The sequence below is a fragment of the Dendrobates tinctorius genome, unplaced genomic scaffold (genome assembly GCF_039654945.1).
Source record: "Dendrobates tinctorius isolate UK_male_01 unplaced genomic scaffold, ASM3965494v1 ptg000282l, whole genome shotgun sequence".
NCBI classification, from domain to species: Eukaryota; Metazoa; Chordata; class Amphibia; order Anura; family Dendrobatidae; genus Dendrobates; species Dendrobates tinctorius.
In genome coordinates, this window is record NW_027361949.1 from 796,679 (window position 1) to 823,098 (window position 26,420).

At 49.0% G+C, this 26,420-nt stretch overlaps 1 protein-coding gene across 1 annotated transcript in view; it reads right to left on the reverse strand.

Annotated features, from left to right (window-relative positions):
• LOC141072622 (uncharacterized) overlaps positions 1–26,420 on the reverse strand; it is a 65,999-nt gene that overhangs the window by 33,734 nt on the left and 5,845 nt on the right. Inside the window, exon 2 of the mRNA XM_073559910.1 lies at positions 25–230. Coding sequence (XP_073416011.1) covers positions 25–70 — 46 coding nt within the window. The 5' untranslated portion in view covers positions 71–230. The remainder of the gene's footprint in view (positions 1–24; positions 231–26,420) is intronic.

Genomic DNA, 26,420 nt, shown 5'->3' on the forward strand with positions numbered 1-26,420 from the left:
GAGGAAAGTAAAATATCTTCTTACCTGGATGTTCCACTTTAAGGGAAATCAGTTTTCTGGCTGACTTCATTGTTCTCTTGTGGTTTGTGGCGACCTTGGAAAGTGATCCGTAGAATTCTGGGATAAGAGCAGTATAATGTCCTGGGGTTGGATCAGTAGATTTCTGTGACAATGTTTGAAGCTGAAGTTGATTTTTCTAGTTGTCCTGGTTGTGAGATTTGTAAACTCTTCTGCAACAAGGAAAATTCATGAGATCATGAAGACTTACTTACATTCCCTTGTGTCAGAGTCATACGCTGATTCTTAAAGAATAATGTCAAATCTTTAGCAAGCTGCGCTTCCCATTGTCAGAGATGGATTTTGGTGCCATCACGAAGCACAAAAACTCTTATCCACAAGGCAACTTCTCAGCTTTAAGGGTCTGTGCACACGTTGCGGATTCTGCTGCAGATCCACAGCGGAATTGGCCCTGCGAATTCGCAGCAGATTCTCCTGCGGTGTACAGTACCATTAAATTCAATGTAAAATAAAAAATGCTGTGCACACCCTGCGGAAAAATCCGCGCGAATATGCAGCGGTTTTGAATTCGCAGCATGTCAATTCTTTGTACGGATTCTGCAGCGTTTTTACACCTGCTCCATTATTGGAATCCGCAGGTGCAAAAACGCAGACGAAATTAGCACAAAATCCGCAGGTAAAACGCAGGTCATTTTACCTGCAGATTTAGCAAAATCCGCTTGTAAAAATCCGCAGCAGAGCTGCAACGTGTGCACACACCCTGACCCACATCGCATTCTTAAATAACTTTTTTAATATTACAATCAATTCTAACTCCATGGGTTTCTACGGATGAAATATTGCTTTAAATGACATCATTACATTTACCAATAAATATACTGAGAAATGGGGAAATAATTCCAAGTTGGATGAAATGGAGAAAAAGATACAATTCACACATAGTTTTGTGGGTTTTGCTTTTACAGTGTAAATTTTGTGATATAAATTACCTAGAAATAAGATTCTCGGTCAGTACAGTTACAGCGATAGGAGACTTATTTATTTATTTTTTATAGGGGGGGGGGGGAATAAAGCAGTTTGTAAACATAAAAACAGTTATTGTTTCGCAGTTCCTAGTCCTAGCCAACCTGGAGATATCAAGGCCGGAGATGTCAGATCCAGCCCCATGGAGCCAAGCGGCAGCCTACCGTGACTTTTTGCGCAGTCTTTCTGCATACCTGCTCATGGATCCACATTCATCTGGAGCTCGACCAAAATGGGCGCCCAAAAGCTGACCCAGAGAAATCGCCCTCGCTGAGTTCTAGAGAGTCACAGAATTATTGGGCTTCGCAGTCATACCACCATGTGGCACCGCTCAAAGAGAACTGAGCGTGAAGGTGCAGCTCCACTCACACAGCCGCTCTATGTATTGAGAGCAACGTGGGGCGTTCCCTCTCCGGCCAAACTCTCTCTCGGAGAGTGTAACGCTGGCCAGTCTTTCAGGATGTCACAGTCTATCTGCCACCATCTTAAAGAAAAGCAGCATAGTGGCTGCCATTGCTCTCTACTCCTGCTCACCAGAGACGGTACCAGGTGAGCATCACACCTGAATTATAAGTATGTATGAAGGGGCCAGGACGGTAGTCGTGGCCGAGGACACCAGGGCCTTGGTGTCCTGGCCTCCTCTCACAGGAAAATTATCAGCTTCTACCGGCGTACCTGTTTGGGGTTCCAGTTCATCGTCAGGGATTCCACTGCGGTGTTGCACAGCTCCTGTACACTCAGTTTCACTGCACAGGGTGGAAAGAGCGGACACAGATACCGGTTCAGATGCCAAACAAGCGATTTTACTTTTCCAACGGTCCCGGGCACATCAGTAACATCACAGTCCACACAGCATTCGTCCTGCACTTTCCCTTTCCTGCTTTCTTTGTCCTCACACACATTATGGGGTAGTAGCGCCCTAGGCGGTACCGCAGCATCACTTCTGTAGGACCTCAAGTCATAGGGATCCCGTTCATCCATTTCGCCCCAGACTTACAAACTTCAGCCCTATTTAAGATCTGCCACATTGTGAAACTTCTGCGCCCGGCACGACTTTTGGACCACGTAATTCTCTCCTTTCCTTGCTGCCGTGGAATACCGTAACTCTCGGGGTGCCTGGGTCTCATCCAGCACCCACCTGACTGTGCCCGTGCACTTCTCTTCCAACAGAAAGTTTCGTAGCTGCTATGTCATCCTGGGTCTAAAGCCCTTGTGGACACTTTGGGCGTCCTTGCCCTTCTAACCTGTTCCTATCTCCTACACTTACTTAACCCATAGCAGCTCCTCCTACAATTAACCCTCTATGAACTTCCTATCAGCTATACCTAACTAGGCCCACTAGTATGCCCCCATCTAGTGGCCAACTACAGAACTACACTTACCCATATCTAGGAACTCTATACTAATATGCCCTCCTCTATGGAACCCAAAGGACGCACAGCTTACCCTAATCTGTACATAAATATGCCGAACATTATACAATATTTTATATTACAATCTTACAGCATGGTAACACATTTATGATGTGGCAGTACCAATAAAGCAAGCAGTGGTAATACATTAAGTGTAGCAGTACCAAGAATCATTACATATTTTCTTTAGCACTTCTTAAAGGGAGGTGACATTAAAGGGGATGCCTTTCTTCACTCACAAGTACATAGTGCCATATAATATGATGGTTGCAATAGATTAAGAGGATAAAAATTTTCACGGCAGTGCTTCTTTAATTATCGTAGAGAATCTCGGATATCAACCCCTCCACAGTGATACTGCTTAATACTAATAGTACCATGTGATTTCTCACAACTCTACTAGGAACTCAGTCATATGCAACATATCTACGATCTTTTCACAAAATGGTCAAAATCAGAGGTGGTTCTTCCAAAGAAGCCATCACTAACCTACAAAAAATTAGAGGAAAATTTGAGAAGTTTATCAAAAAAAGTCCCTGCTGCACACTCCGCCACATCCAACAAGACCTTAGTTTCTTCAAAAGAACCCAGCAAAGCAACAAAAGGGATCTCATATGACTAAAATGTCAGCGATCAAGACACCATTACCCAAGACTCACTCTCAATCTTGCACTCTTTTATCCAGAAAACCATCTCTAAAGCCTTAGACCTGCTGATTGAAGAAGTTCGAGATATGAAGCAAGAAATAGTGATGAGTGAACGTGCTCGCCACTACTCGTTACTCGCCCTAGTATCACTGTACTCGGTGTACTCGGCGAGCACCGAGCATTTCCGGGATTACTCGGCGGGAACTCGGGTCTCCACCCAGCACTTTAGAGACTTAAGAGACCCAATCACACTGCAGGGATTGTCTGCCAGGCCATGAAATGCTGCAGCCATCTTTGTTGTGGTCGTGCAGTGATTGGCTGGCCACACAGCATCATCAGGGGTATAAGAGACCGGACGCCGCCCTGCTCGGCGCATTCAGCTCAGAATTGAGAGACTGTAGGGAGAGCGGCTGCCATGATAGGGTCAGAATTGGAGATTTATTAGTTAGTGTGGGTCTACCATCCTAAACGCTGACATCCAGCTAAACCAACAGTCCTTGTAAGGACAAATTCCGAAGTATATAGGTTCCAGTGTTAGGCAGGCAGGGGAGTGTACACACATCAGTGCAAGGCCTGCAGGCACTGTATGTGTGTATATAGAGCATTGCATATATCATATCTGTGTGGCGCCCCCAGCAGTACGGTCGCCACACTGGCTTTGCCTTCCTCCAGGGGAGGGTAATGCCAGGCTTGGAGGCAATGATGGGACTCTCTCACAGTCAATCCATGCATACAACACAGTTTCACTCCTGACCAGCAGGGGGAGCTCTGACCCAGGTTTGAGGGGAGGAGTGATCCCTGAGTGCCAGGAGGAAGTAGAGTTAGTTAGTCTGCGGAGGGTGAAGTGTGCAGACGGGAGAATACGAAGCTGGAGGTTGAGCTGCACCAGGTGAGCTCCCTCAGCTTGAGAGCGCACAGAACTGGAGTCTGGTCTCCATGGTGGTACGGGTACTAACGGCCCTGCCACAGATACCCGAGGAGTAGGAGGCTGTAGATGCCCTGCTCCCAGCAAAGACTTGAGGCACAACAGCGAAACGGATGGAGAGCCAGGGATTCAGAGAGTGAGAGGAGTCCCAGAGAGAGAGAGAGACTACGGCTGTCTGCCATGCAAGGAGAGTTCTAGGAACATCTGACAGGAGGAACTTCAGAGTAACTAAGGACTGGAGTACTTCACACACACAGCGCCATTAAGGAGACTGCACAGCCCGTCTGTGAGAGAGAATCCCTGAGTTGCTTCCAGGCTAGCCTGCTCCAATACCATCTGTAATCAGGACCCTGGACTGCAGTTACCAAGTAAAGGTACTGAAATTGCACCCCGCTGTGTTGTGTCTGCTTCATATCCTGTCGGCACTGCTACATCACCGTGCCCATCACTTATACACTGCCCTGGGGTTACAGCTTCACCTGTGGGGAGCTACACCATCTAAGCTGCATCACACCATCAGCCCCAGCGGATCTGCACGCAGCGTTGGCTAACATCTCACTTGCCAAATACCATGGCGTCACGAACTTTACATTACAAACAAACACCACCGCCATTGATATTGGGGCCCAGGGCCACGGACCGGGTCACTGCTGCTATGACACACCATCCCCCTGACACCGGCCCGGTACCGAGTACCCCACTGCCCTGGGCGAGCCGCGGGGCGACCCATCTGTGCATGCTGAAATTTTGGCCATTTTACAGCTTTTTTCTCTTTTCTGCCTGGCTGTTAGTTTTGCTTCAATCAAGCAGTATTTAGGCCAAAAAAAAAGGCCACCCATTTTTTGGTTTGGTATCTTCATGCCAGCTGTTATCTGTGCGTGGTGAAAGTTTGGCCATTTAACATTGGTTTACTATTTTGGGCCTGACTGTCACAGTTTTTATATCCAGCAGTCTTTTGTATCCAAGAAATGATAAAACTTGAATACTGTCTGTTATCTCAGGCTGAGGCCTGGTGTATCTGTGGTGGAACATTGTTTGCTTTGCAGGCATATTGATCACATCTAATTTTTCTCACAAGAAATTCATTTGTATTGAGGTTTTGAAATCTTTCAGTAGTCCTTTTAAAATGGGCAAGGCAAGGGGCAAGGGATGGGGCAGTGGACGTGATGCTGATGGTGCATGAAGAGGATGAGGCCGTGGTCAAGCAGAAAGTGGGCCACAGCAAAGACCCACATCTGCGCGCTCGACCTTCCTGTCCCAGTTTCTAGGTGACCGCACCATAACACTATTGAATCCAGAGTAGTGTGAAACGGTTGTTGGATAGCGGATAATGCTTCCAGCCAGTTAGCCACCACCACCGGATGTGGACCGGATATTACTCACCCTTAGGGATGAGCGAGCATATTCGTGGGTATTCAGTACTCGCCGTACTCGGAACATAGCGAGTATTTCACTACTCGCCTCGCACTAGTCGGATCTCCCGCCCAGCATTTGCCAATCACAGTAATGCTGCAGCCTTCTTGGTTGTGGACAGCATTATGATTGGCTGGCCGCCCAGCATCATAGCCTGTGAGTCATAGCCTGGTTCCATCTAAGCCCTGCTGCCGCCATTTTCTGCACATTGCATGCAGAACACAGCTAGTGTAGGGAGAGTTGGGTTTGTTTGTGCAAATTATCCAGAAATCCTCTGTAAAACCCAAAAGCTCTTTTCAGAGCTGAAAGTATAAGGTCAGGGTGGGACTGAGTAGTGACCGTTTTCCCAGATATTTTTGGGGTCTCATTTACCCCTGCAGAGCAGGTTTTTTGTGCTGTTGCGGTGCTGTGTTCACAGCGAATAGGACGCCCGCACGGTACTGCACAACTGACACACAGCCGGCACCGCTGTCTTGTGTGGTGACTGGGGTGCGTAATCTCGCCTTAAGCCTCAGGGCAATTTTTTGGTGGCAGCACCGCTGTCTTGTGTGGTTACTGGGTGCGTAATCTCACCATAAACATCAGAGCAATATTTTTGTGCTGCTGTGGTGCTGTTTGTATAACACAAAGCAGTGCTAGGCTGTAGTGCTACCTTCTACAAAGCACTAACTGCTCCTTGTTCGCAATATCTGCATCTGAACATCTGCAACTATTGCAGAAAAATCCAAAATTCGTAAAAAGGCTGCTGTGCAAGGACAGGGACGTGGACGTGGGGTCGCTGGTGCCCAACAAGGCACAGAGTCTGGGAGATTGAAGAAGGTTGATGCATCTAGGTTCCTGGTGAAATTTCCCGGTCTGGAACATAAACGGGTCTGGAAGCCAGAAGGACAAGAGCAGATACTGTCTTGGATGGCTGAAAAGGCCTCAACAAAATGTTCTAGAAGCACCCACTCGTCCATGACAAAACAGTCTACTGTCAATGCAGAGAACGCTGGGTCATCCTATTGTGGTGCCCCTGAGGCTCAGTCGCCACAGAGGTACTGCACCTCCTCCTGAGGTGTGGTGCCCCACCATCCAGGTAAGTTGGAGGCTCCTGACCACGCTCCAACACTCGCATCCCACACAACAGAGTAGTTCAGCAAAGCCACATTGCGGCTCCTTGCTTAGAGAGTAGCAGAGCACCTTTGGTGGTTCTCTGCTTGGAACACTAAACGTGCTGGGCGGTGGGTGGAGTTGAGAATACATAAAAGAGCGGGAAGGTTTAGAATTTCAGTCAGTCGGTCAGTCAGTGACTGGGAGAGTCGGAGAGAGGAAGCCACTCGGAGAGGAGTGGGGATCCCTGGAAGAGGGATGGAGGAAGGAGTGCTGCAGCTGCCTCAGTGATCTGAGCCAGCTGGCACGGGAAAGGAAAGAAGGAGAAAGACATTGAACTGAAACCTGATCTTCCATAGGAGAGAGTACGGAACGAAGGAGTCAAAGGGAACAGAGAGGACGTGGGTTAGAGGAAGAATCCTGCCTAGAAGTTCTAAGCGCAAGGCCGGGGCCCGATCCCCGAGGTTGTTTGGACACTAATGGTTCTGCAGCAGACACCGGTGGGCTGTAAATGCACTACTCCCATCTAAGACTTGGGTGCACAACAGCAACTTGGATAGAGAGCCGGGACTACAGCTGTCTGCCATACAAGTAGAGTTCTTGGGAACATCTGTCAGGAGGAACTCCAGTGTAACTCAGTACTAGGAGATCTTCACACTTAAAGGCGCTATAGAGGAGATGTTCAGAAAAGGCATATATGTTGGCGGAGTGTTGGAAGGGAGCATGATGGTGATGACACATAGTTGCTGTTTGGCCAGTCATGAATATGAACATGGAAGGAGGAAGAAATGGATGGCGAGGTGGTCGATGATGAGACCACTGATCCGACCTGAACCGCTGGCATGCATAGCCAGCACAGCAGCACAGAGGAAGAAGGTGGATACGTAGCACCAACAAAGGCACCAAGGGCTACTGGTTTGAGCAGAGTGCAAAGTGTGTCAACTGATGCCAAGAGCAATCCCTCTGTGCCCCAAGTCAAGGCAAGGGTGGGTTCAGCCGCTGTCTGGAAATTTTTTCCGATAGTCCTTCTGAACCAAATGTTGCCATCTGTAGCATTTGCCATACAAAGCTGAGCAGGGGCCAGGGCAAAGGCAACCAAAGCACCACCAGTATGCAGAAACACAAGGCAGCCAAGCACCCTAGTCGGTTGGATGAACAACATGGTACCAAATCAGTGTCTGCGACTGCAGGTCAAACCACCATGTCACCTGTGATATGTCCTTTCCAATCTGCTGGGCAGGAAGCAGGTGATCAACATACCTCTTGCTCACAAGCTGCGGTTGCACAGACACAGGCCACAACAAGCTCATCCACTTGTTTGTCCCCAGGAAAGTGTCCAATTGTCCATGCCCCAGATGTATGAAAGGAAGCGTAAATACCAAGCCACGCACTCACAAGCACAAATACTGAACGCACACATTGCCAAGTTGCTAGCCGTGGAGATGTTGCCGTTGAAGTTTGTGGGGACACAGTCTTTCCGTGATGTTTTGGCTTTGGCTGCCCCACTATACTTGGTTCCCAGCTGGCACTATTTTTCCCGGTGTGCCCTCTCCGCGTTACACCAGCATGTCTTAAACAATCTAAAGCGTACTCTCACCAAAGTCTCAAACTGGACCATCAACACATATCCTACCCACGTCACGAATAGCGGGCCCAACCTCAATCAGGGTTTCCGCCTCATCGTATACATCCAGTCTCCCCTCTTCCTCCTCCTCCTCCTCCTCGTCATCCTATGCTGAATAACCCTCCACATCACTCCCAAGTTGGGAGCTGTGCAGCAGCGCATCGGCAAAGTGGCAACACGCTCTGCTGAAGCTGATCTGCTTAGGTAAAACACCACACATTACAGCAGAGAGCTGTGGCAAGGACTAAAACAACAGACCGATCAGTGGCTCTCCCCACTGCAACTCCAACCTGGTCTGGTTGTCTGCGACAATAGGCGTAACCTGGTGGCGGCTTTAAAGCTCGGGAAGCTGGTACACGTGCCATGCATGGCTCAGGTGCTGAACCTGGTGGTGCAGAAATTTAGAAAAACATACCCTGACTTGCCGTACCTACTTGAGAAGGTGCACCGTATTTGCGCCCATTTCCGCCACTCCTCAACCGCTGTTGCCGGTCTTGCAGCGCTTCAAAAGCAATTTAATTTGCCAAACCACAGACTCATTTGCGACCTGCCAACATGGTGGATCTCAACGTATCATATGTTGGCAAGGGTAAGTGAGCAACAAAGGGCACTTTCTGAATACCAGCTTAAACATGCCTGTCACACTGAGACTCAGCCAAGACACATAAAAACTGTCGAGTGGGTGTGGATCGCTGATATTTGTGAGGTGCTTGATAACTTAGTACTGCACCAAGCTTGTGAGCGGTGATCAGGCTATTATCAGCGTAACCATCCCTATGCTATGTCTGCTGAAAAAAATTGCTGCAGAATCAAAAAATGGAATCTTTGCGTGCCCAGCAGCTGGGTATGGAGCAAGATTTCACAATTGGTGATCCTACCCAGCCCAGCCAATATGATCAGGTAACATTGGGGATGAAGATCATCATGAAAATGAGGAGGGAGAGTACTTCTTTTTCAATGGCACTGAGGGGACACCTCATGCTACAGAGGGGAATCCCAACCCCAGCTTCATGTCTGTCCAGCATGGGTGGGCTGAAGAGGAGGAGGTGGAGGAGAAGAGTCAGTGTGAGGAGAGGATGGGTATTGTTCCTCCTTCTGGGGTCACAGAACATTTGCCTCTTTGCAGCTTGGCACACATGGCACACTTCATATCTGTCTGTGCCAAGACTCTCGTGTAATCCACATTTTCAATAGCAACCTATACTGGTCGGTCACCTTTCTAGATCCACGGTACAAGGACAAATTTCCTTCGCTACTGTTGCAGTCACCAAGGGGTTTCACAATGGAATCCTTCAAGAAGGCCATTGTCGATAATTTGATGACAACAGCACCCTCAGACACTACTGCTAGCAGAGATACCAGCTCTATGCAGCAGCATGCATTAATGGGGAGAGATACACCAAGCATGTCCAAAAGAGGTGGTGGTAAAAAGTCCACAAACTGGGCCATCTTCAATAAACCAGCTCATCAGCAAGGACTAGCTGGAACAGTAGCAATGTCAAGGAGGGAGAAGTTGAACAAGATGGTCAGCGACTATCTAAGTGACCATACTTGCATCTTTCTTGATGCTCTGTTCTATTTAATTACTTGGTATCCAAGCTGCATAGTTGGCCAGACCGACCCTGTCTCCTTCTATGCCTTGGAGGTGCTGGCCTGCCCTGCTGCTAGTGTGATGTCAGAGCGTGTTTTCAGTGCCGCTGGGGCAATCATCAGAGATACACGCACACGGTTGACTACAGAGAATGAAGACAGGCTGACTCTGATAAAATTTAACAAGGACTGGATTTCGCAACAAGCCCTCCAGATGACAGTATCCCAACCTAAAGTCACCCAACAGGTTTTTTTTAAATTGGTGATCACATCCAACCCATTCCCTTCCCATACAAGCCCCTTTTCCTCTTCTTACACGTTTTCAAAACCTGCTTCTGACACATGTACCTCATGGTCAATAAGGTAAAAACAATTTTACTTTAATTAATATTTCCCATAGGAGGCACTTGTGATGAGAGTGAGACCCTTCTTCCTTCATCAACCATGGTATCATGCCCCTTGGGCTAATTTTTGGAGACACTATTGCTATGCCAGGACACTGGGCACGGCTGCCTCTATGCTAGTAGTCCTGGCTTTATCATAATGGTTTGGCCCTTCAGACCTGCCTTGCTTCCTTCATCCAAATACAGCCCCTAGGGCTAATTTTTGGAGACACCATGGCTATGCCTGGACACTGGGCACGGGCACCTCTATGCTAGTAGTCCTGGCTTTATCATAATTGTTTGGCCCTACAGACCTGCCTTGCTTCCTTCATCAACCATGATACAGCCCCTTGGGCTAATTTTTGGAGACACTATTGCTATGCCTGGACAGTGGGCACGGCCACCTCTATGCTACTAGTCCTGGCTTTATCATAATGGTTTGGCCCTTCAGACCTGCCTTGCTTCCTTCATCAACTATGATACAGCCCCTAAGGCTAATGTTTTGAAGACACTATGTCTATGCCTACACATTGGGCAGTGGCACAACAAGGACAGTAGTCCAAGCTTTATAATTGTGAATCCCTTGTGATGATGATGATGGGTGGCTTCTTCCTGCGTTAACCATAACACAGCCCCTAGGGCAGATTGCTCTCCTTACACCACTTACACACTTAGCTGTCAGTAGATTGCCTCCATCATCACTCGCTCTTACGGTACTTCTTCTGATATATCACTGGCACTGCGTAAGTGGCGTACGAGTCCCGCTCTTCCGGCAAAAAAATCAAAGGACTTCAAATAGTGCTTGTGCATTCTAGTGAAGCAGTGATGTAAAACCACTCGTGCAGCCCCTGACCAGGTGCCCCCATGTTATATACATTTGTTTACAGCATACATTTTTAAACATTTACACATTTTTTAGAGTTTTCCTCAGCCCCCAGACCGCTTTGACGGGTCCAGCAGACAATTACTCGCATTTTCCATTGACTATCATTGGACTCGCTATTCTTACCGAATACTCGAGTATTAGGGTATACTCGGTACGAGTATAGCGAGTCCTAATACTTCAGTGCTCACTCATCCCTAGATGCCACCAATGGAGAGGGAAATGTCAGATTTAGGGAGGTTAGTAGATGGTGGGAGCAGAAGAAGTTCAGTTTTGGAGAGGTTGATTTTCAAACACAGAGTAGACATGATGTTGGAGACTGCGGACAGACAGTCACTGGCGTTCTGTAGTACTGCAGGGGTAAGGTCGGGGAATGACGTATATAGTTGTGTGTCATCAGCATAAAGATGGTACTGAAAGCCAAATCTGCTGATGGTCTGTCCAATTGGGGCCGTGTAGAGAGAGAAGAGAAGGGGGCCAAGGACTGAGCCCTGAGGTACCCCGACAGCGAGAGGAAGAGGAGATGAAGTGGAGCCAGAAAACAGAACACTGAAGGAGCGGTCGGAGAGATAGGAAGAGAACCAGGAGAGAGCAGTGTCCTTTATGCCTATTGACTGGAGCCTAGAGAGTAGGAGATGGTGGTCAACAGTGTCGAAAGCTGCAGAGAGGTTGAGAAGAATGAGCAGAGAGTAGTCATTGTTACATTTTCCTGTCAGAAGGTCATTGGTCACTTTGAGTGCAGTTTCTGTTGAATGTAGCGGGCGGAAGCCGGATTGTGAGGGATCTAGGAGGAAGTGACTGGAGAGGTAAAGGGTAAGGCGGGAGCAGACCAGACATTCCAAGAGTTTAGAGATGAAGGGAAGACTGGTCTGTAGTTATTTATGTAGGATGGATCGGGAGATTGTTTTTTCAATAATAGAGTAGTGATAGTGTTTGAAGGAGGAGGGGAAAATGCCAGAGGAGAGGGAGAGATTGAAGATTGTAGTTAGGTGAGTAGTGACAACTGGAGAGAGAGACTGGAGGAGATGTGAGGGAATGGGGTCAGTAGTGCATGTAGTTATACATGGCATTTATACGTGAGAGTTATCCATGGCAGTTACACATGGCAGTTATCCATATCAGTTATCCGTGACAGTTATACATGTCAGTTATACTTGGCAGATACACGTAACTGACATGTATAACTGCCATGTATAACTGCCACATATAACTGCCACGTATAACTGAAGATGCACTTAAAAATGTATTGCACACGTGACCTAGCACACATGCTTTCCCTTGCCATATCTGAATATATAGGAAGTCTGTGCTAGGGTCTAGCACCAATTGGACTCATTGAATAATTAGGCAATTAGCACAAGACCAGAGCAGGCATTACTATGCAAGATAAACAACCCTATGTTAAACAGAGAGACCATAAAACAGAAGTGAAAGAGAAAGCTTAGAACATTTAAAAAAAAAAGAAAAAAAACAGGAACAATATCAATACCAAACAAAAATCTTGCAAAATGGGATGATGATGTTCACACATAGCAGATAAAATACACGCACAGAAAGATGGATAAATACTACTGATGAGCGAATACATTTGGCACTAGTTGCTGCTCGCACGAATAGTATGGTATTCGGACTATTCGTTACTCGGTGAGTAATTAGGTATTCGCCTCGGTATATTCGAGTGACGCGCCCAGCATGTTGACATAGTAACATAGTTAGTAAGGCCGAAAAAAGCCACGTGTCCATCCAGTTCAGCCTATAAAATTCTGTCAGAATAAAATCCCCAGATCTACGTCCTTCTAAAGAACCTAACAATAACTGTAAGATACAATATTGTTACGCTCCAGGAAGACATCCAGGCCTCTCTTGAACCCTTCGACTGAGTTCGCCATCACCACCTCCTCAGGCAGGGAATTCCAGATTCTCACTGCCCTAACAGTAAAGAATCCTCTTCTATGTTGGTGGAGAAACCTTTTCTCCTCCAGACGCAGAGAATGCCCCCTTGTGACCATCACCTTCCTTGGTATAAACAGATCCTCGGAGAGATATTTGTATTGGCCCCTTATATACTTATACATTGTTATTAGATCGCCCCTCAGTCGTCTTTTTTCTACACTAAATAATCCTAATTTTGCTAATCTCTCTGGGTATTGTAGCTCCCCCATCCCCTTTATTAATTTTGTTGCCTCCTTTGTACCAGCTCTAGTTCCATTATATCCTTCCTGAGCACCGGTACCCAAAACTGTACACAGTCCTCCATGTGTGGTCTAACCAGGGATTTGTACAGAGGCAGTATAATGCTCTCATCATGTGTATCTCTTTTAATGCACCCCATGATCCTGTTTGCCTTGGCAGCCGCTGCCTGGCACTGGCTGCTCCAGGTAAGTTTATCATTAACTAGGATCCCCAAGTCGCTTTATTTGCAGCCAATGAACATGCTGGGCTGGCTTGCCAATCACAGTAATGTCGGCGGCATCTTTGGTGTGGCATTACTGTGATTGGCTGGCCTTCTAGGGTCATAAGGAATATTTAAAAGCTGCCGGTGCCATCTTGTGCACATTGCAGCTGGAGACAGCATAGGGAGAGTATAGTTTCAGCAAAGTGAGAGTGAACGGAGTGTAGGGGCTGTGATAGAAATGTGGCGCCCCTGAGGGTTCAGTTGCCACAGAGGTACTGCACCTCCCCCTTAGGTGTGGTGCCCCACTATCCAGGTAAGGTGGAGACACCTGACCACACTCCAACACCTGCATCCCACACAACACAGTAGTGTAGCTAAGCACCCTTTGGTGGCTCCCTGCTTGGAACACGAAGCGTGCTGGGAGGCGGGTGGAGTTTAGTTTGCACTAAAAGAGCGGGAAAAGGATAGGATTGAGTTAGTTAGTCACAGGAGTCTGACGAGGTCAGTCTGGGAAAGGAGATCCCCTGAGTGAGATGGATGAAGGAAGTGCTGCAGCCGACCTCATTAATCTGGGTCCGCTGGCACGAGAAAGGAACATTGATAGAAAGCCTGACTCTCCATAAGAAAGAAAGGATTGATACGGAACGTGAGGAGAATAAGAAAACAAGGACCAGGGTTAGAGGAGAACCCTTCCCAAGTTCTAAGCGCAAGGCCGGGGTCCGGTCCCCGAGGTTGTATGGATACTAATGGTCCTGCAGCAGACACCGGAGAAATAGAAGTAGTGACCACTTTATTCCCACACCAGACTTGGGGGCACAACAGCAACGTGTGTGAGCCGGGACTTAGTAGCAAGGAGTCCCCGAAGCGGGCTACAGCTGTCTGCCGTACAAGTAGAGTTCATAGGAACATCTGACAGGAGGAACTCCAGTGTAATTCAGTACTGTGAGTACTTCACTAAAAGGTGCTAAGAGGGAGACGTTCAGAAAAGGCACATATGTTGGCGGAGTGTTGGAAAGGAGAACTTCATCTTGCCTGGAAGTTGGCTGAGCTCCAGACCCGGAGGACACGGCACGGATGCGGGCACCTGTACCACAACAGACTGTGAGTGAAGCTTTGGAATTACATGCCCTGGTGTCCTCCACTTATTCCTGCGCCAGCCTGCCTGACACTGCTACATCCCTCCTGCGCCTGACACTACACCATCTAAGTGTCACTTCACCTACACTGCCCTGGGACTACAGCCCTGCCTGTGGAGGGCTATAACATCATTGCTGCACCACACCATCTGTCCCAGAGGATCTGTCTGCAGCGTCGCCTTAACATTTGCCAAACACCACAGGTGGCGTCACGAATCGCTTATAAACTTTCACCACCATAAGCACACTGAAACAACCCCTTTTGCAATGGAGCCCCAGGGCCACGGACCGGGTCACTGCTGCCGTGACAACTCCCGTTGAGAAGAACAACCTGCACGGTATCGAATACCCCACGGCCCTGGCGAGTGAGGGCGCTCCAGAAAGTTATTGGGACCGTTATTTAAAATGTGTATCACGCAAGGGTCTTGCCACAGACACTTACACATGAATTGTGCCATGTGAGCCAAGCTGCAAAAAGGTAAATGTTCTGTGTCTACAACAGTAGGAACAGTACCCATCCTCTCCTCATGCTGACTCGCCTCCTCCTCCTCCACCTCCTCCTCTCCAGCCCATCCAGACTGCACAGACATGAAACTTGGGTTAGGTGTCCCCACTGTAGCATTAGTATCACCCATTGTGAAATCTGGCTCCATACCACCATACCGGGCACTCAAAGATTATGCAGTGATTGTTTCAAGAGACACAGCATTGGGATGGTTACGCTAATAGTAGCATAGTAACATAGCGATAATAGCCTGATCACCGCTCACGGGATTGGTGCTGTGGCGCCCCCAGGAGTATGGTCGCCACACTGGCATTGCCTTCCTCCAGGGAGGGTGATGTCAGGCTTGGAAGCGATGAAGGGTCTCTCTAGCAGTTAACCATGTCATGCAACACAGTTCCCATTCCAGGCCAGCAGAGGGAGCTCTGAACCAGAATTGGGGGAGGAGTGCTCTCTGAGGGCCAGGAAGGGAAATTAGTCAGTTAGTGTGAGGAGGGCAATGAGTGTAAACATGTGAAGAGAAGCTGGAGGTTGAGCTGAGGATAGAGAGCTCCCTCCCAGTGATAGCGCATGCTCTGGAGCCTGGTCTCCACAGTTGTATGGATACTGAAGGTCCTGCAACAGAATCCAGAGGAACAGGAAGCTGTAAATGCTCGATTCCCAACTAAGACTCGGAGGCACAACAGCGACGTGTGAGCCAAGAGAGATAGAGGGCTACATCTGTCTGCCATACGAGGTAGACCCAAAAGGGAAGAAGGAGGAACGTCAGGGTAATACAGTACTGCATGTACCTCAAGGAAGCGCTATAGAGGAGACTACACAACCTATCTGACAGAGAGATTCCTAAGTTGCTTCCAGACTAATCAGCTCCTGTGCCATCTGTAATCTGCACCCTGGACTGCACTTACAAGTAAAGGTAAAGAAACTACATTCCGCTGTGTCCTTGCCGTCTTCCTACACCTTCTTCAGCACTGCTACATCTCTGTGCCAGACACTGCACCGTCTTCCCCAACATCTATCTACACTGCCCAGGGACCAACAGCCCTGCCTGTGGGGAGCTACACCATCTATGCTGCACTACACCATCTGTCCCAGAGGATCTGTCTGCAGCGTTGGCTTAACACCTTCATTGCCGAACACCACAGTGTTGTGAGTTCTTTCCCTGGTTCCCCTTCTGGGCTCCCTCTGGTGGTGTCGGGAGGCGGTGCGGCTGGTTTGATCGGTGGAGATCTGCCACCTGAGAATGAGGATGACGATTAGATCTCAGGATTCTCAGATTGGATTTAAAGGGAAGGTGCCGCAATTTTATATAATTTGCAAAAAAAGAGTAAGTAACAAAACATGTTGCTTCAGCAAATCTTGTACTAACTAGGATTTATGGTTTGTTTGTAATAATGTTTTAATGTAGCCACTGGGTGCTGCCATCTTGATTTGCAGATCTGTGGAGGACTCATACAGTCTGCGAATATGGCCGTCCCTGGACATAGGAGACTGCGGACGGCTCCCGACCCCACATTGCAGCCTCATTAGCAGTGAACTGGGCACCCCCTGTGGGCTGCACCATTCACTGCTGTAGGTGTGGCTGGGCGCCATTTTACTGTAGCCCAGTGCTATCTGCTGAGCTCCACTTTCTGCACCGTGCTTCCTGCTCCAGCTCCACTGTCCTCCTGCTCTGTCTCTGCCTCCTCACTCACAGCCCCAGTGATCTCCGGTAATCTGACACCTTTGCTTTTATGGCTGTCTGAGGACAGTGACATATACAGCCATAGTCTAGTGTATAATGGGGGGGCTGGAAGTTTCACCAGTGTGGGCATATCTGTAATACTGTCTCCTGTGATACTGCCCGCTGAGCCGTGTATCTAATCCCCTCCTGTGTGATACTGACTGCTGAGCTGTGTATCTAATCCTCTCCTGTGATACTGCCTGCTGAGCCGTGTATCTAATCCTCTCCTGTGTGATACTGCCTGCTGAGCCATGTATCTAATCCTCTCCTGTGTGATACTGACTGCTGAGCCGTGTATCTAATCCTCTCCTGTGTGATACTGACTGCTGAGCCGTGCATCTAATCCTCTCCTGTGTGATACTGCCTGCTGAGCCGTGTATCTAATCCTCTCCTGTGTGATACTGCCTGCTGAGCCATGTATCTAATCCTCTCCTGTGTGATACTGACTGCTGAGCCGTGTATCTAATCCTCTCCTGTGTGATACTGACTGCTGAGCCGTGCATCTAATCCTCTCCTGTGTGATACTGACTGCTGAGCCGTGTATCTAATCCTCTCCTGTGTGATACTGACTGCTGAGCCGTGTATCTAATCCTCTCCTGTGTGATACTGACTGCTGAGCCGTGCATCTAATCCTCTCCTGTGTGATACTGACTGCTGAGCCGTGCATCTAATCCTCTCCTGTGTGATACTGCCTGCTGAGCCGTGTATCTAATCCTCTCCTGTGTGATATTCACTGCTGAGCCATGTATCTAATCCTCTCCTGTGTGATACCATCTGCTGAGCTGTGTATCTAATCCTCTCCTGTGTGATACTGCCTGCTGAGCCGTGTATCTAATCCTCTCCTGTGTGATACTGCCTGCTGAGCCGTGTATCTAATCCTCTCCTGTGTGATACTGACTGCTGAGCCATGTATCTAATCCTCTCCTGTGTGATACTGACTGCTGAGCCGTGCATCTAATCCTCTCCTGTGATACTGCCTGCTGAGCCGTGTATCTAATCCTCTCCTGTGTGATACTGACTGCTGAGCCGTGTATCTAATCCTCTCCTGTGTGATACCATCTGCTGAGCTGTGTATCTAATCCTCTCCTGTGTGATACTGTCTGCTGAGCCGTGTATCTAATCCTCTCCTGTGTGATACTGTCTGCTGAGCCGTGTATCTAATCCTCTCCTGTGTGATACTGACTGCTGAGCCGTGTATCTAATCCTCTCCTGTGTGATACTGACTGCTGAGCCGTGTATCTAATCCTCTCCTGTGTGATACTGTCTGCTGAGCCATGTATCTAATCCTATCCTGTGTGATACTGACTGCTGAGCTGTGTATCTAATCCTCTCCTGTGTGATACTGACTGATGAACCGTGTATCTAATCCTCTCCTGTGTGATACTGTCTGCTGAGCCATGTATCTAATCCTCTCCTGTGTGATACTGTCTGCTGAGCCGTGTATCTAATTCTCTGCCGTGTGATACTGCTCTCCTGAAATACTCTGTGCTGCTGTCACCCTGCTGGTTTTATGTGTGATCTACATGGTGGTATTGTGTATGATCTATATGGTGGCATTGTCTGTGAAGTATATGGCGGTATTATTTGTGATCTGCTAAAAGGGGACCCATTCTAGGGTGGTTCTGGTTCTGGAGGGCTGGTGAGGCAGCTGAAGAGAGGGGTCTCATTTTTATAGTTACTGTATGGCTTCATTCCCCCCCAGCCTGCTTCCCAGTGTCACCCCGGACTGCGCCTGTCGCCTCGCTTTCACACATCGCCAGGACAGGATCTGAGGAGGGGAATGGGGTCTTTGCATGCAAAGTCTGGATCAGAACAGGCCATCAATCAGCAGAAATATTTCCTGGATTTCTGTGCTGCTGTCTCTCTGCTCCTCCCCCATACATCTCCCTCTGTGCTTCCCATAGACCAGCACACTGCTCTCCTGAAATACTCTGTGCTGCTGTCACCCTGCTCCTCCCCCATACATCTCCCTCTGTGCCCCCCATAGACCAACACACTGCTCTCCTGAAATACTCTGTGCTGCTGTCACCCTGCTCCTCCCCCATATATCTCCCCCTGTGCCCCCCATAGACCAGCACACTGCTCTCCTGAAATACTCTGTGCTGCTGTCACCCTGCTCCTCCCCCATACATCTCCCTCTGTGCCCCCCATAGACCAGCACACTGCTCTCCTGAAATACTCTGTGCTGCTGTCACCCTGCTCCTCCCCCATATATCTCCCTCTGTGACCCCCCCATAGACCAGCGCACTGCTCTCCTGAAATACTCTGTGCTGCTGTCTCCCTGCTCCTCCACCATATATCTCCCTCTGTGACCCCCATAGACCAGCGCACTGCTCTCCTGAAATACTCTGTGCTGCTGTCACTCTGCTCCTCCCCCATATATCTCCCTCTGTGCCCCCCATAGACCAGCACACTGCTCTCCTGAAATACTCTGTGCTGCTGTCACTCTGCTCCCTCTACCATATATCTCTCTGTGTGCCCCCCATAGACCAGCGCACTGCTCTCCTGAAATACTCTGTGCTGCTGTCACTCTGCTCCCTCTACCATATATCTCTCTCTGTGCCCCCCATAGACCAGCGCACTGCTCTCCTGAAACACTCTGTGCTGCTGTCACTCTGCTCCTCCCCCATATATCTCCCTCTGTGCCCCCCATAGACCAGCACACTGCTCTCCTGAAATACTCTGTGCTGCTGTCACTCTGCTCCCTCTACCATATATCTCTCTGTGTGCCCCCCATAGACCAGCGCACTGCTCTCCTGAAATACTGTGTGCTGCTGTCACCCTGCTCCCAGAATCCTTGCTGCCTGCCATCCTCGGTGACCGAAGACCCCATTCCTCTCCTCAGATCCTGTCCTGGCGATGTGTGAAAGCGAGGCGACAGGGGCCTGATATATGGAGGAAGGAGCAGGGTGACAGCAGCACAGATTATTTCAGGAGAGCAGTGTGCTGGGTTATGGGGGGGCACCCTGTTCAGTGCCAGGGATTGTACATAGAGTGCTGTGTTTTATACACATGGATGGACCATCTGCTTGTCTGCTCCACAGAAATCCAGGAAACATTTCTGCTGATTGGTGACCTGTTCTGATCCAGACTTTACATGAAAAGACAGTCAGTAACTTTGCAGGCCCCATCGAAATGGCTGCTCACTGTGTTCCTAAATGTCATGCTCTCTTTTCCCTTAGTAAACACCCAGAAGGGGAGGAGAGGAGTGACACCACACCCATGTCAGCAGATTCCGCCCATACAGTGTCCATTTTAGGGCATGGTCATATATCAAAATCAAACATCATGGACACTGTATGCCCATAATTACTGCAGGACAGTAATGTGAGCTAGTTGTACACTAGGTTTTTGTGCCAAATTTCAGTATCTGCTCCCCCTAGTGTTAACAAGTGGAAATGCCAAACTTTTTAAAATTATTTTTCATATTTTACAAAATTAAAAACAAATGATAATATTTTTTAAGAAAATGTAAACATTAATTCTTTACATTTTTTCAATTGCTGAAAAATTTTTTTTGGGATGGCACCGTCCCTTTAAGACAGCCGACGCCCTATTCAGTTGCTGGTGATTCCTTCTGGCTTGTCAGCTCTTGGTTTTCAGCTCTGTTCCAGTCATCTAAAGCTAAGTTTTTCTGCTAATGTTCACACTTGATTTTGTTGGTCTATTCAGTTTTTTGTGTGGTCTGCCAGCCCCGGCTGGGGGCTGAGCTGAATTTCCACTCTTATTTATCAGTATTTTGCCAATTGGCTTTTTGTCCCTTACTAGTTCAGTCTCTTTTTGCTCTGTCTCAGAATATTTCAGAGTGCTGATATAGTGGGAGAAGTCTAGTGACTTCAGGGTTAATTTTGCTATCAGAAGTTTTGGACATTATTTTTGTAGGGTTTTTTGCAGGTTGCAGACAGTGACTTGTCTTCCCTTTCCTGTCTAGTTAGTTTGGGCCCCATCATTTGCTCAGCCTATTTTCCTGCCTGTGTTTGTGCCTTCATCTTGTTTTACCGTCAATACATGTGTGGGGGCTATCTATTCCTTTGGGGTCTGCTCTGGGGCAGTTAGTTTTCCCTTTTCTTGCTTTAGGCTTATGTAGTTCTCCGGCTGTGACGAGGCGTCTAGGTCATCGTAGGCACGCTCCACGGCTACTGCTAGTTGTGTGGTAAGATCAGGGTTCTGCAATCTGCATAGTTACCAACCACTGTGGTTTTCTATGGCTTAGCTTGTTTTGTCTTTTTCTCCTCAGTGACCCATTCATAACACCACAGGTCGCGTAACGAATCACTCATAAACCTTATTTCACCACTCATGCCCCTTTTACATGGGTGCCCAGGGCCACGGATCGGGTCACTGCTGCTGTGACACCTCCCTCTGAGAGACCGGCCCAGTACCGAGTACCCCACAGCCCTGGGAGGGCGACCCATTTTGGCGTCACTAACAGGATTACGGAGCCCGGTATCCCCGGGTCCTGTGTGCCAGAGACTGTTTTGTGTACTGTGGACTGTTGGCGCCATTGCCGCCATTATCCCGCTGATTGGCGCGCGTGGGAAACCAAAGCGGCGGGCCATCGTGGGCGGAGCCTGCCAAAGAGCGCAAGGAAGTGAAGTGCCGCGCGGGAAGAGATGACAGCGCGCGAGAAGGGAGGAGCTGAGGCCTACAGCCGGTAAGCCGCTTGTTACGTGTTACGGAACCACTCAGCACCCAGCATATGTTGTGCAGTTATATGTATGTATAATAGGTTCCATGGAAGATTCTTGTCCCTAATGCATCAGCCCACAGACTGTGTCCAGCCGCCCCCCCCCCACCTTTGTAATTCCCACAGTAAATATCGGCAGTCTCCGGCCACCTGCGGCTATTGTAATGTATGTCTGGCCTGCCGCTTTTCTATTGCCTGCCCTCTGTATCTGTGTGATATATTCTGTGTCCTGTGAGTAAAGTATTGTCAGACTGGAAATGGAGAAGCAGTGATCTTTTATATGCACCCATGTAACCAAGGAATTCCAGCCAGCGTCCTTCATTCCGACTCCAGCCAAAGCAGAGTGGACCTCCGGAAACACGGGGTGGTACTGAAAGAGTTAACCGAGATAGGAAGATCCCGTTACACTGGTGGCAGTCAGCGGGATATGATACCCCTTCTACAGGAGGAAAGGAATGAATGGAAAACAACTACCAGAAGTTAAAGAGGACTACATTAAAAGATCTGGTGGAAGCCCGAGGGTTGATAGCCAGCAACAAAACAAAGGCGGATTTGATAGCAGCCATCATGGAACACGACAGTGCAGCGCCCCCCAATGTGAACATGGAGGAGACTGAATTCCAGAGGGAGGTAAAGAACAGACTGGCGTTCTATGGCCCGAACCCTGCAGTAGAGATCATACGAGAGGTGATGGCTGTTGTGCGTACTGATCTGAAGGAAAAGATGGCCGAGCGGACCAGGATAGAGCTAGCCAAGATGGAGATGGCAGAGCGGACCAAAGTGGAGCTGGCCAAGATGGAGATGGCAGAGCGGAGAGAGGAGAGTCAGCGAGCAGGGGGGCTCTGGCCTTCGACCAGGTACCTTCAACAGTAAGCCACAAAAAGATCTAGTATAATGCCTTCCGACAGTTGGGGTAGGCAGAGGAAGACATTGATGGCTTTCTGCAGGACTTTGAGCGGCAGTGTGCCCTTCATCAAGTAAAGCCAGAGGAACGGGTTCAGATTCTGGCCAGCAAGCTGACAGGCCGGGCAGCGGACGCCTATCGCACGGTACCTGATGAGGATTGTATGGACTATGAGCAGATCAAAGAAGTGATCTTGGCCCGGTATGCGCTGACACCAGAGGCATACCGCCAAAAGTTCCGTGGACTTATAAAACGCGTAACCGATACCCACGCTGAATGGGCCTGTAAATTACGGTGGTCACTGCTACAGTGGGTACAAGGGAGCCAAGCAACCACTAAGGAGGACGTCTTCCAGCTCTTCTTGTTAGAACGATTCTTTAATGGACTAACCCCCGAGACTCAGGAATGGCTTCGGGACAGGCGGCCAACGACTCTGGAGGAAGCCGCTCGTCTGGCCGATGAACATCATGATGCCAGGAGGCCTCAGTTGTCCGGATCAAAGATGGTTACTAGGGGCCCGCCAATGGACCTGGAGGGCCCCAAACCACCGAAGATTGAAGGGGGACCAGCTAGAAACCCGGCCCACCACAGTCCCCCTGGGGCGCGATGCCACACCTGCCGTCAGCTGGGCCACCTGCAAAGACAATGTCCCAACCGGACTCAGCATACCCAGTGGCCAAAGGCGGGAACAGCTACCTTCAGTCGGACTGCTGTACACTGCTACCAAGGCAAAGCTGACCCGGCATTGGGGGCTACGACTAACCAAGGGGTGGAAGAGATGGAGGAAGTGCTGCATGAAGTAGTCCCCGTGCAGGCAGCCCGGGCAGATAATCGACAACAGCATCGACAGGTCGTGTGGGTCAATGGGAAGCGTATGCAGGGACCAAGAGATTCCGGGGCAACTTTGACCCTTGTGAAGCCTCATCTCGTCCGGGACCAAGAGAAGTCGGACCGGAGAGTGGCAGTCCGTGTAGCAGGGGGAGCTATACATCGACTACCCACTGCCAGGATTCACCTGAACTGGGGAGTCGGGGATGGCCTTGTTGAGGTCGGCTTGATGGAGGATTTGCCTGCAGACGTCTTGCTGGGAAACGACTTGGGGCCTATGTTGTCTGCATTCTCGGTTGCCCCTCTGGCTGAGACATATCCTGTGACCACCCGGAGACAAGCTCGAGCTGTGGAGGCAGAATCACACTCAGAGGAGGCCCAGGTAAGACATCCCAGCCCTACACGTATTCCCATAGCCAGACACATTTCTTGGGCCACCCCAGATGAATTTAAGAGGGAGTTACTTGAGGATCCTTCATTGGAGGGATATCGTGGAAAGGCACAGGAGGGGAGAGGGGTACTGGAAGGGGAACAGTTTGTATGGAAGCAGGGACTCCTCTACCGGATCACAGAGCAGCACCACACAGGGACGAGCTCCACTATAAAACGACAGCTGGTAGTTCCCAAGAAGTATAGGCAGGAGTTACTGCGAATCTCTCATGACATACCCTTGGCCGGGCACTTCGGCGTCAGTCGCACCAGGCATCGTCTGACACAAAACTTCTTTTGGCTGGGGGTAACCTATGATGTTCGTCAGTACTGCCAGACCTGTGACAGTTGCCAGCGCATTGGCAAGAGGGGGGATCGATGCAAGGCCAAATTACGCCCCCTCCCCATTGTGGAGGAACCATTTAGCCGAGTAGCGGTCGATCTGATAGGGCCGTTAGCCAAACCCAGTCCGTCAGGGAAAAAGTATATATTGACAGTGGTAGATTTATGTCACACGGTATCCAGAGGCGGTTGCGTTACCTAACATACTGGCAGAGACGGTGTCGGCCGCCCTGCTCCAGGTTTTCTCACGGGTTGGATTTCCCCGGGAGATTATCTCGGACCAGGGTACCCAGTTTACAGCAGAGGTGACCAACCAAGTGTGGAAGCTGTGCGGTGTAAAGTCCATTAGAAGGGCCCCGTACCACCCGCAAACCAATGGGTTGTGTGAACGCTTTAATGGGACATTAAAACAGCTCATTAGGACTTTTACCAGGACCTACAGGGACTGGGAGAAATTCTTGCCACACCTCCTGTTTGCCTATCGGGAGGTGCCCCAAGAAACCACGGGGTTCTCCCCATTCGAGCTGGTATATGGGAGACGGGTAAGGGGACCCCTAGACTTAGTGCTAGAACACTGGGAAGGGGAGGGCCTCATAGAAGGGGTACCTATTGTACCCTATTTGCTGGAATTCCGGGACCGCCTACAGGAGCTGACCCAGGCTGTACGTGAGAACATGCAGGCGACCCAGCGGCGCCAGCGCGTATGGTACCATCGGAGGGCCAGAGAGCGCACCTTGGAAATAGGACAGAAGGTCCTGGTGTTAGAGCCCACTAAGCAGAACAAGTTCCAAGCTGCATGGCAGGGGCCCTACCAGGTAGTGGTGAAAATAACCGACAAAACCTATAATGTCGCCGATTGTGATGACCCCAGGGTTATCCGCATGTTCCACGTGAATATGCTGAAGCCCTACCCGGAGAGCCCTGAAGAGGTAGTGGCCATCTGTGCACCTGAAGCAGAGGATATAGCCGGACTTCCCTTGCCGGATATCTTAGGGGAAAGGACTCAGTCTAAAACATGGGACCAGGTACACTTGGGTGAAGACCTAGGCCCCTGGGAGAGACAGCAGGCGGAGGAGTTGTTGAGGCAGCGACAGAGGATGCTTTCGGGGAGACCGGGGTACACTCGCCTGGCACAACACAAGGTTGAGACCCAGGATCAGATCCCCCTGTGACAAAACCCCTTCCGCGTCCCTGAGTCTGTACGAGCGGGGATGCGACAAGAGATACAAGAGATGCTGCATTTAGGGGTCATTGAAGAGTCAGATAGTCCCTGGGCATCCCCCGTAGTGTTAGTGCCCAAGAAGGATGGGACTACACGTTTTTGTGTAGACTATCGTAAGCTCAATGAGAAAACAGTGACGGATGCATACCCCATGCCGCGTGTGGATGAGTTGTTAGACCGGCTGGCGGGGGCAAAGTATTTGACCACCATAGATCTATGCAAAGGCTACTGACAGATTCCCCTTAGGCCTGACGCTATTCCCAAGTCGGCATTTGTCACCCCGTTCGGCTTATTCCAGTTTCGAGTTATGCCATTCGGGATGAAGAATGCCCCGGAGACCTTCCAAAGGCTGGCTGACCGGCTTCTGGATGGTCTCCAGGACTATGCTTGTGCCTACCTGGACGACATCGCCATCTACAGTGCGACATGGGAACGCTTCAACGGATATAGGCGATTCTGGGACTGTTTTCTCGTGACATATTGTACTTCACTTTAGTGGTAAAAATTTTTCGCTGTAACTTGCGTTTATTTATGAAAAGAACAGAAATATGGCGAAAATTTTGCAATTTTCAAACTTTGAATTTTTATGCCCTTAAAACAGAGAAATATGTGACACAAAATAGTTACTAAATAACATTTCCCACATGTTTACTTTACATCAGCACAATTTGGGAAACAACATTTTTTTGTTATGAAGTTATAAGGGTTAAAAGTTGACCAGCGATTTCTAATTTTTACAACAAAACTTACAAAACCATTTTTTTAGGGACCACCTCACATTTGAAGTCACTTTGAGGGGTCTAAATGGCAGAAAATACCCAAAAGTGACACCATTCTAAAAACTGCACCCCTCAAGGTGCTCAACACCACATTCAAGAAGATTATTAACCCTTCAGGTGCTTCACAGGAGCAGAAGCAACATGGAAGGAAAAAATGAACATTTAACTTTTTAGTCACAAAAATAATATTTTAGCAACAATTTTTTTATTTTCCCAAGGGTAACAGGAAAAATTGGACCCCAAAAGTTGTTGTCCAATTTGTTCTGAGTACGCTGATACCCAATATGTGGGGGGGAACCACTGTTTGGGCACATGACAGGGCTCAGAAGGGAGGGAGCACCGTTTGACTTTTTCAACCTAAAATTGGCTGGAATTGAGATCAGATGCCATGTCGCGTTTGACAAGCGTCTGATGTGCCTAAACAGTGGAAACTCCCCACAAGTGACCCCATTTTGGAAACTAG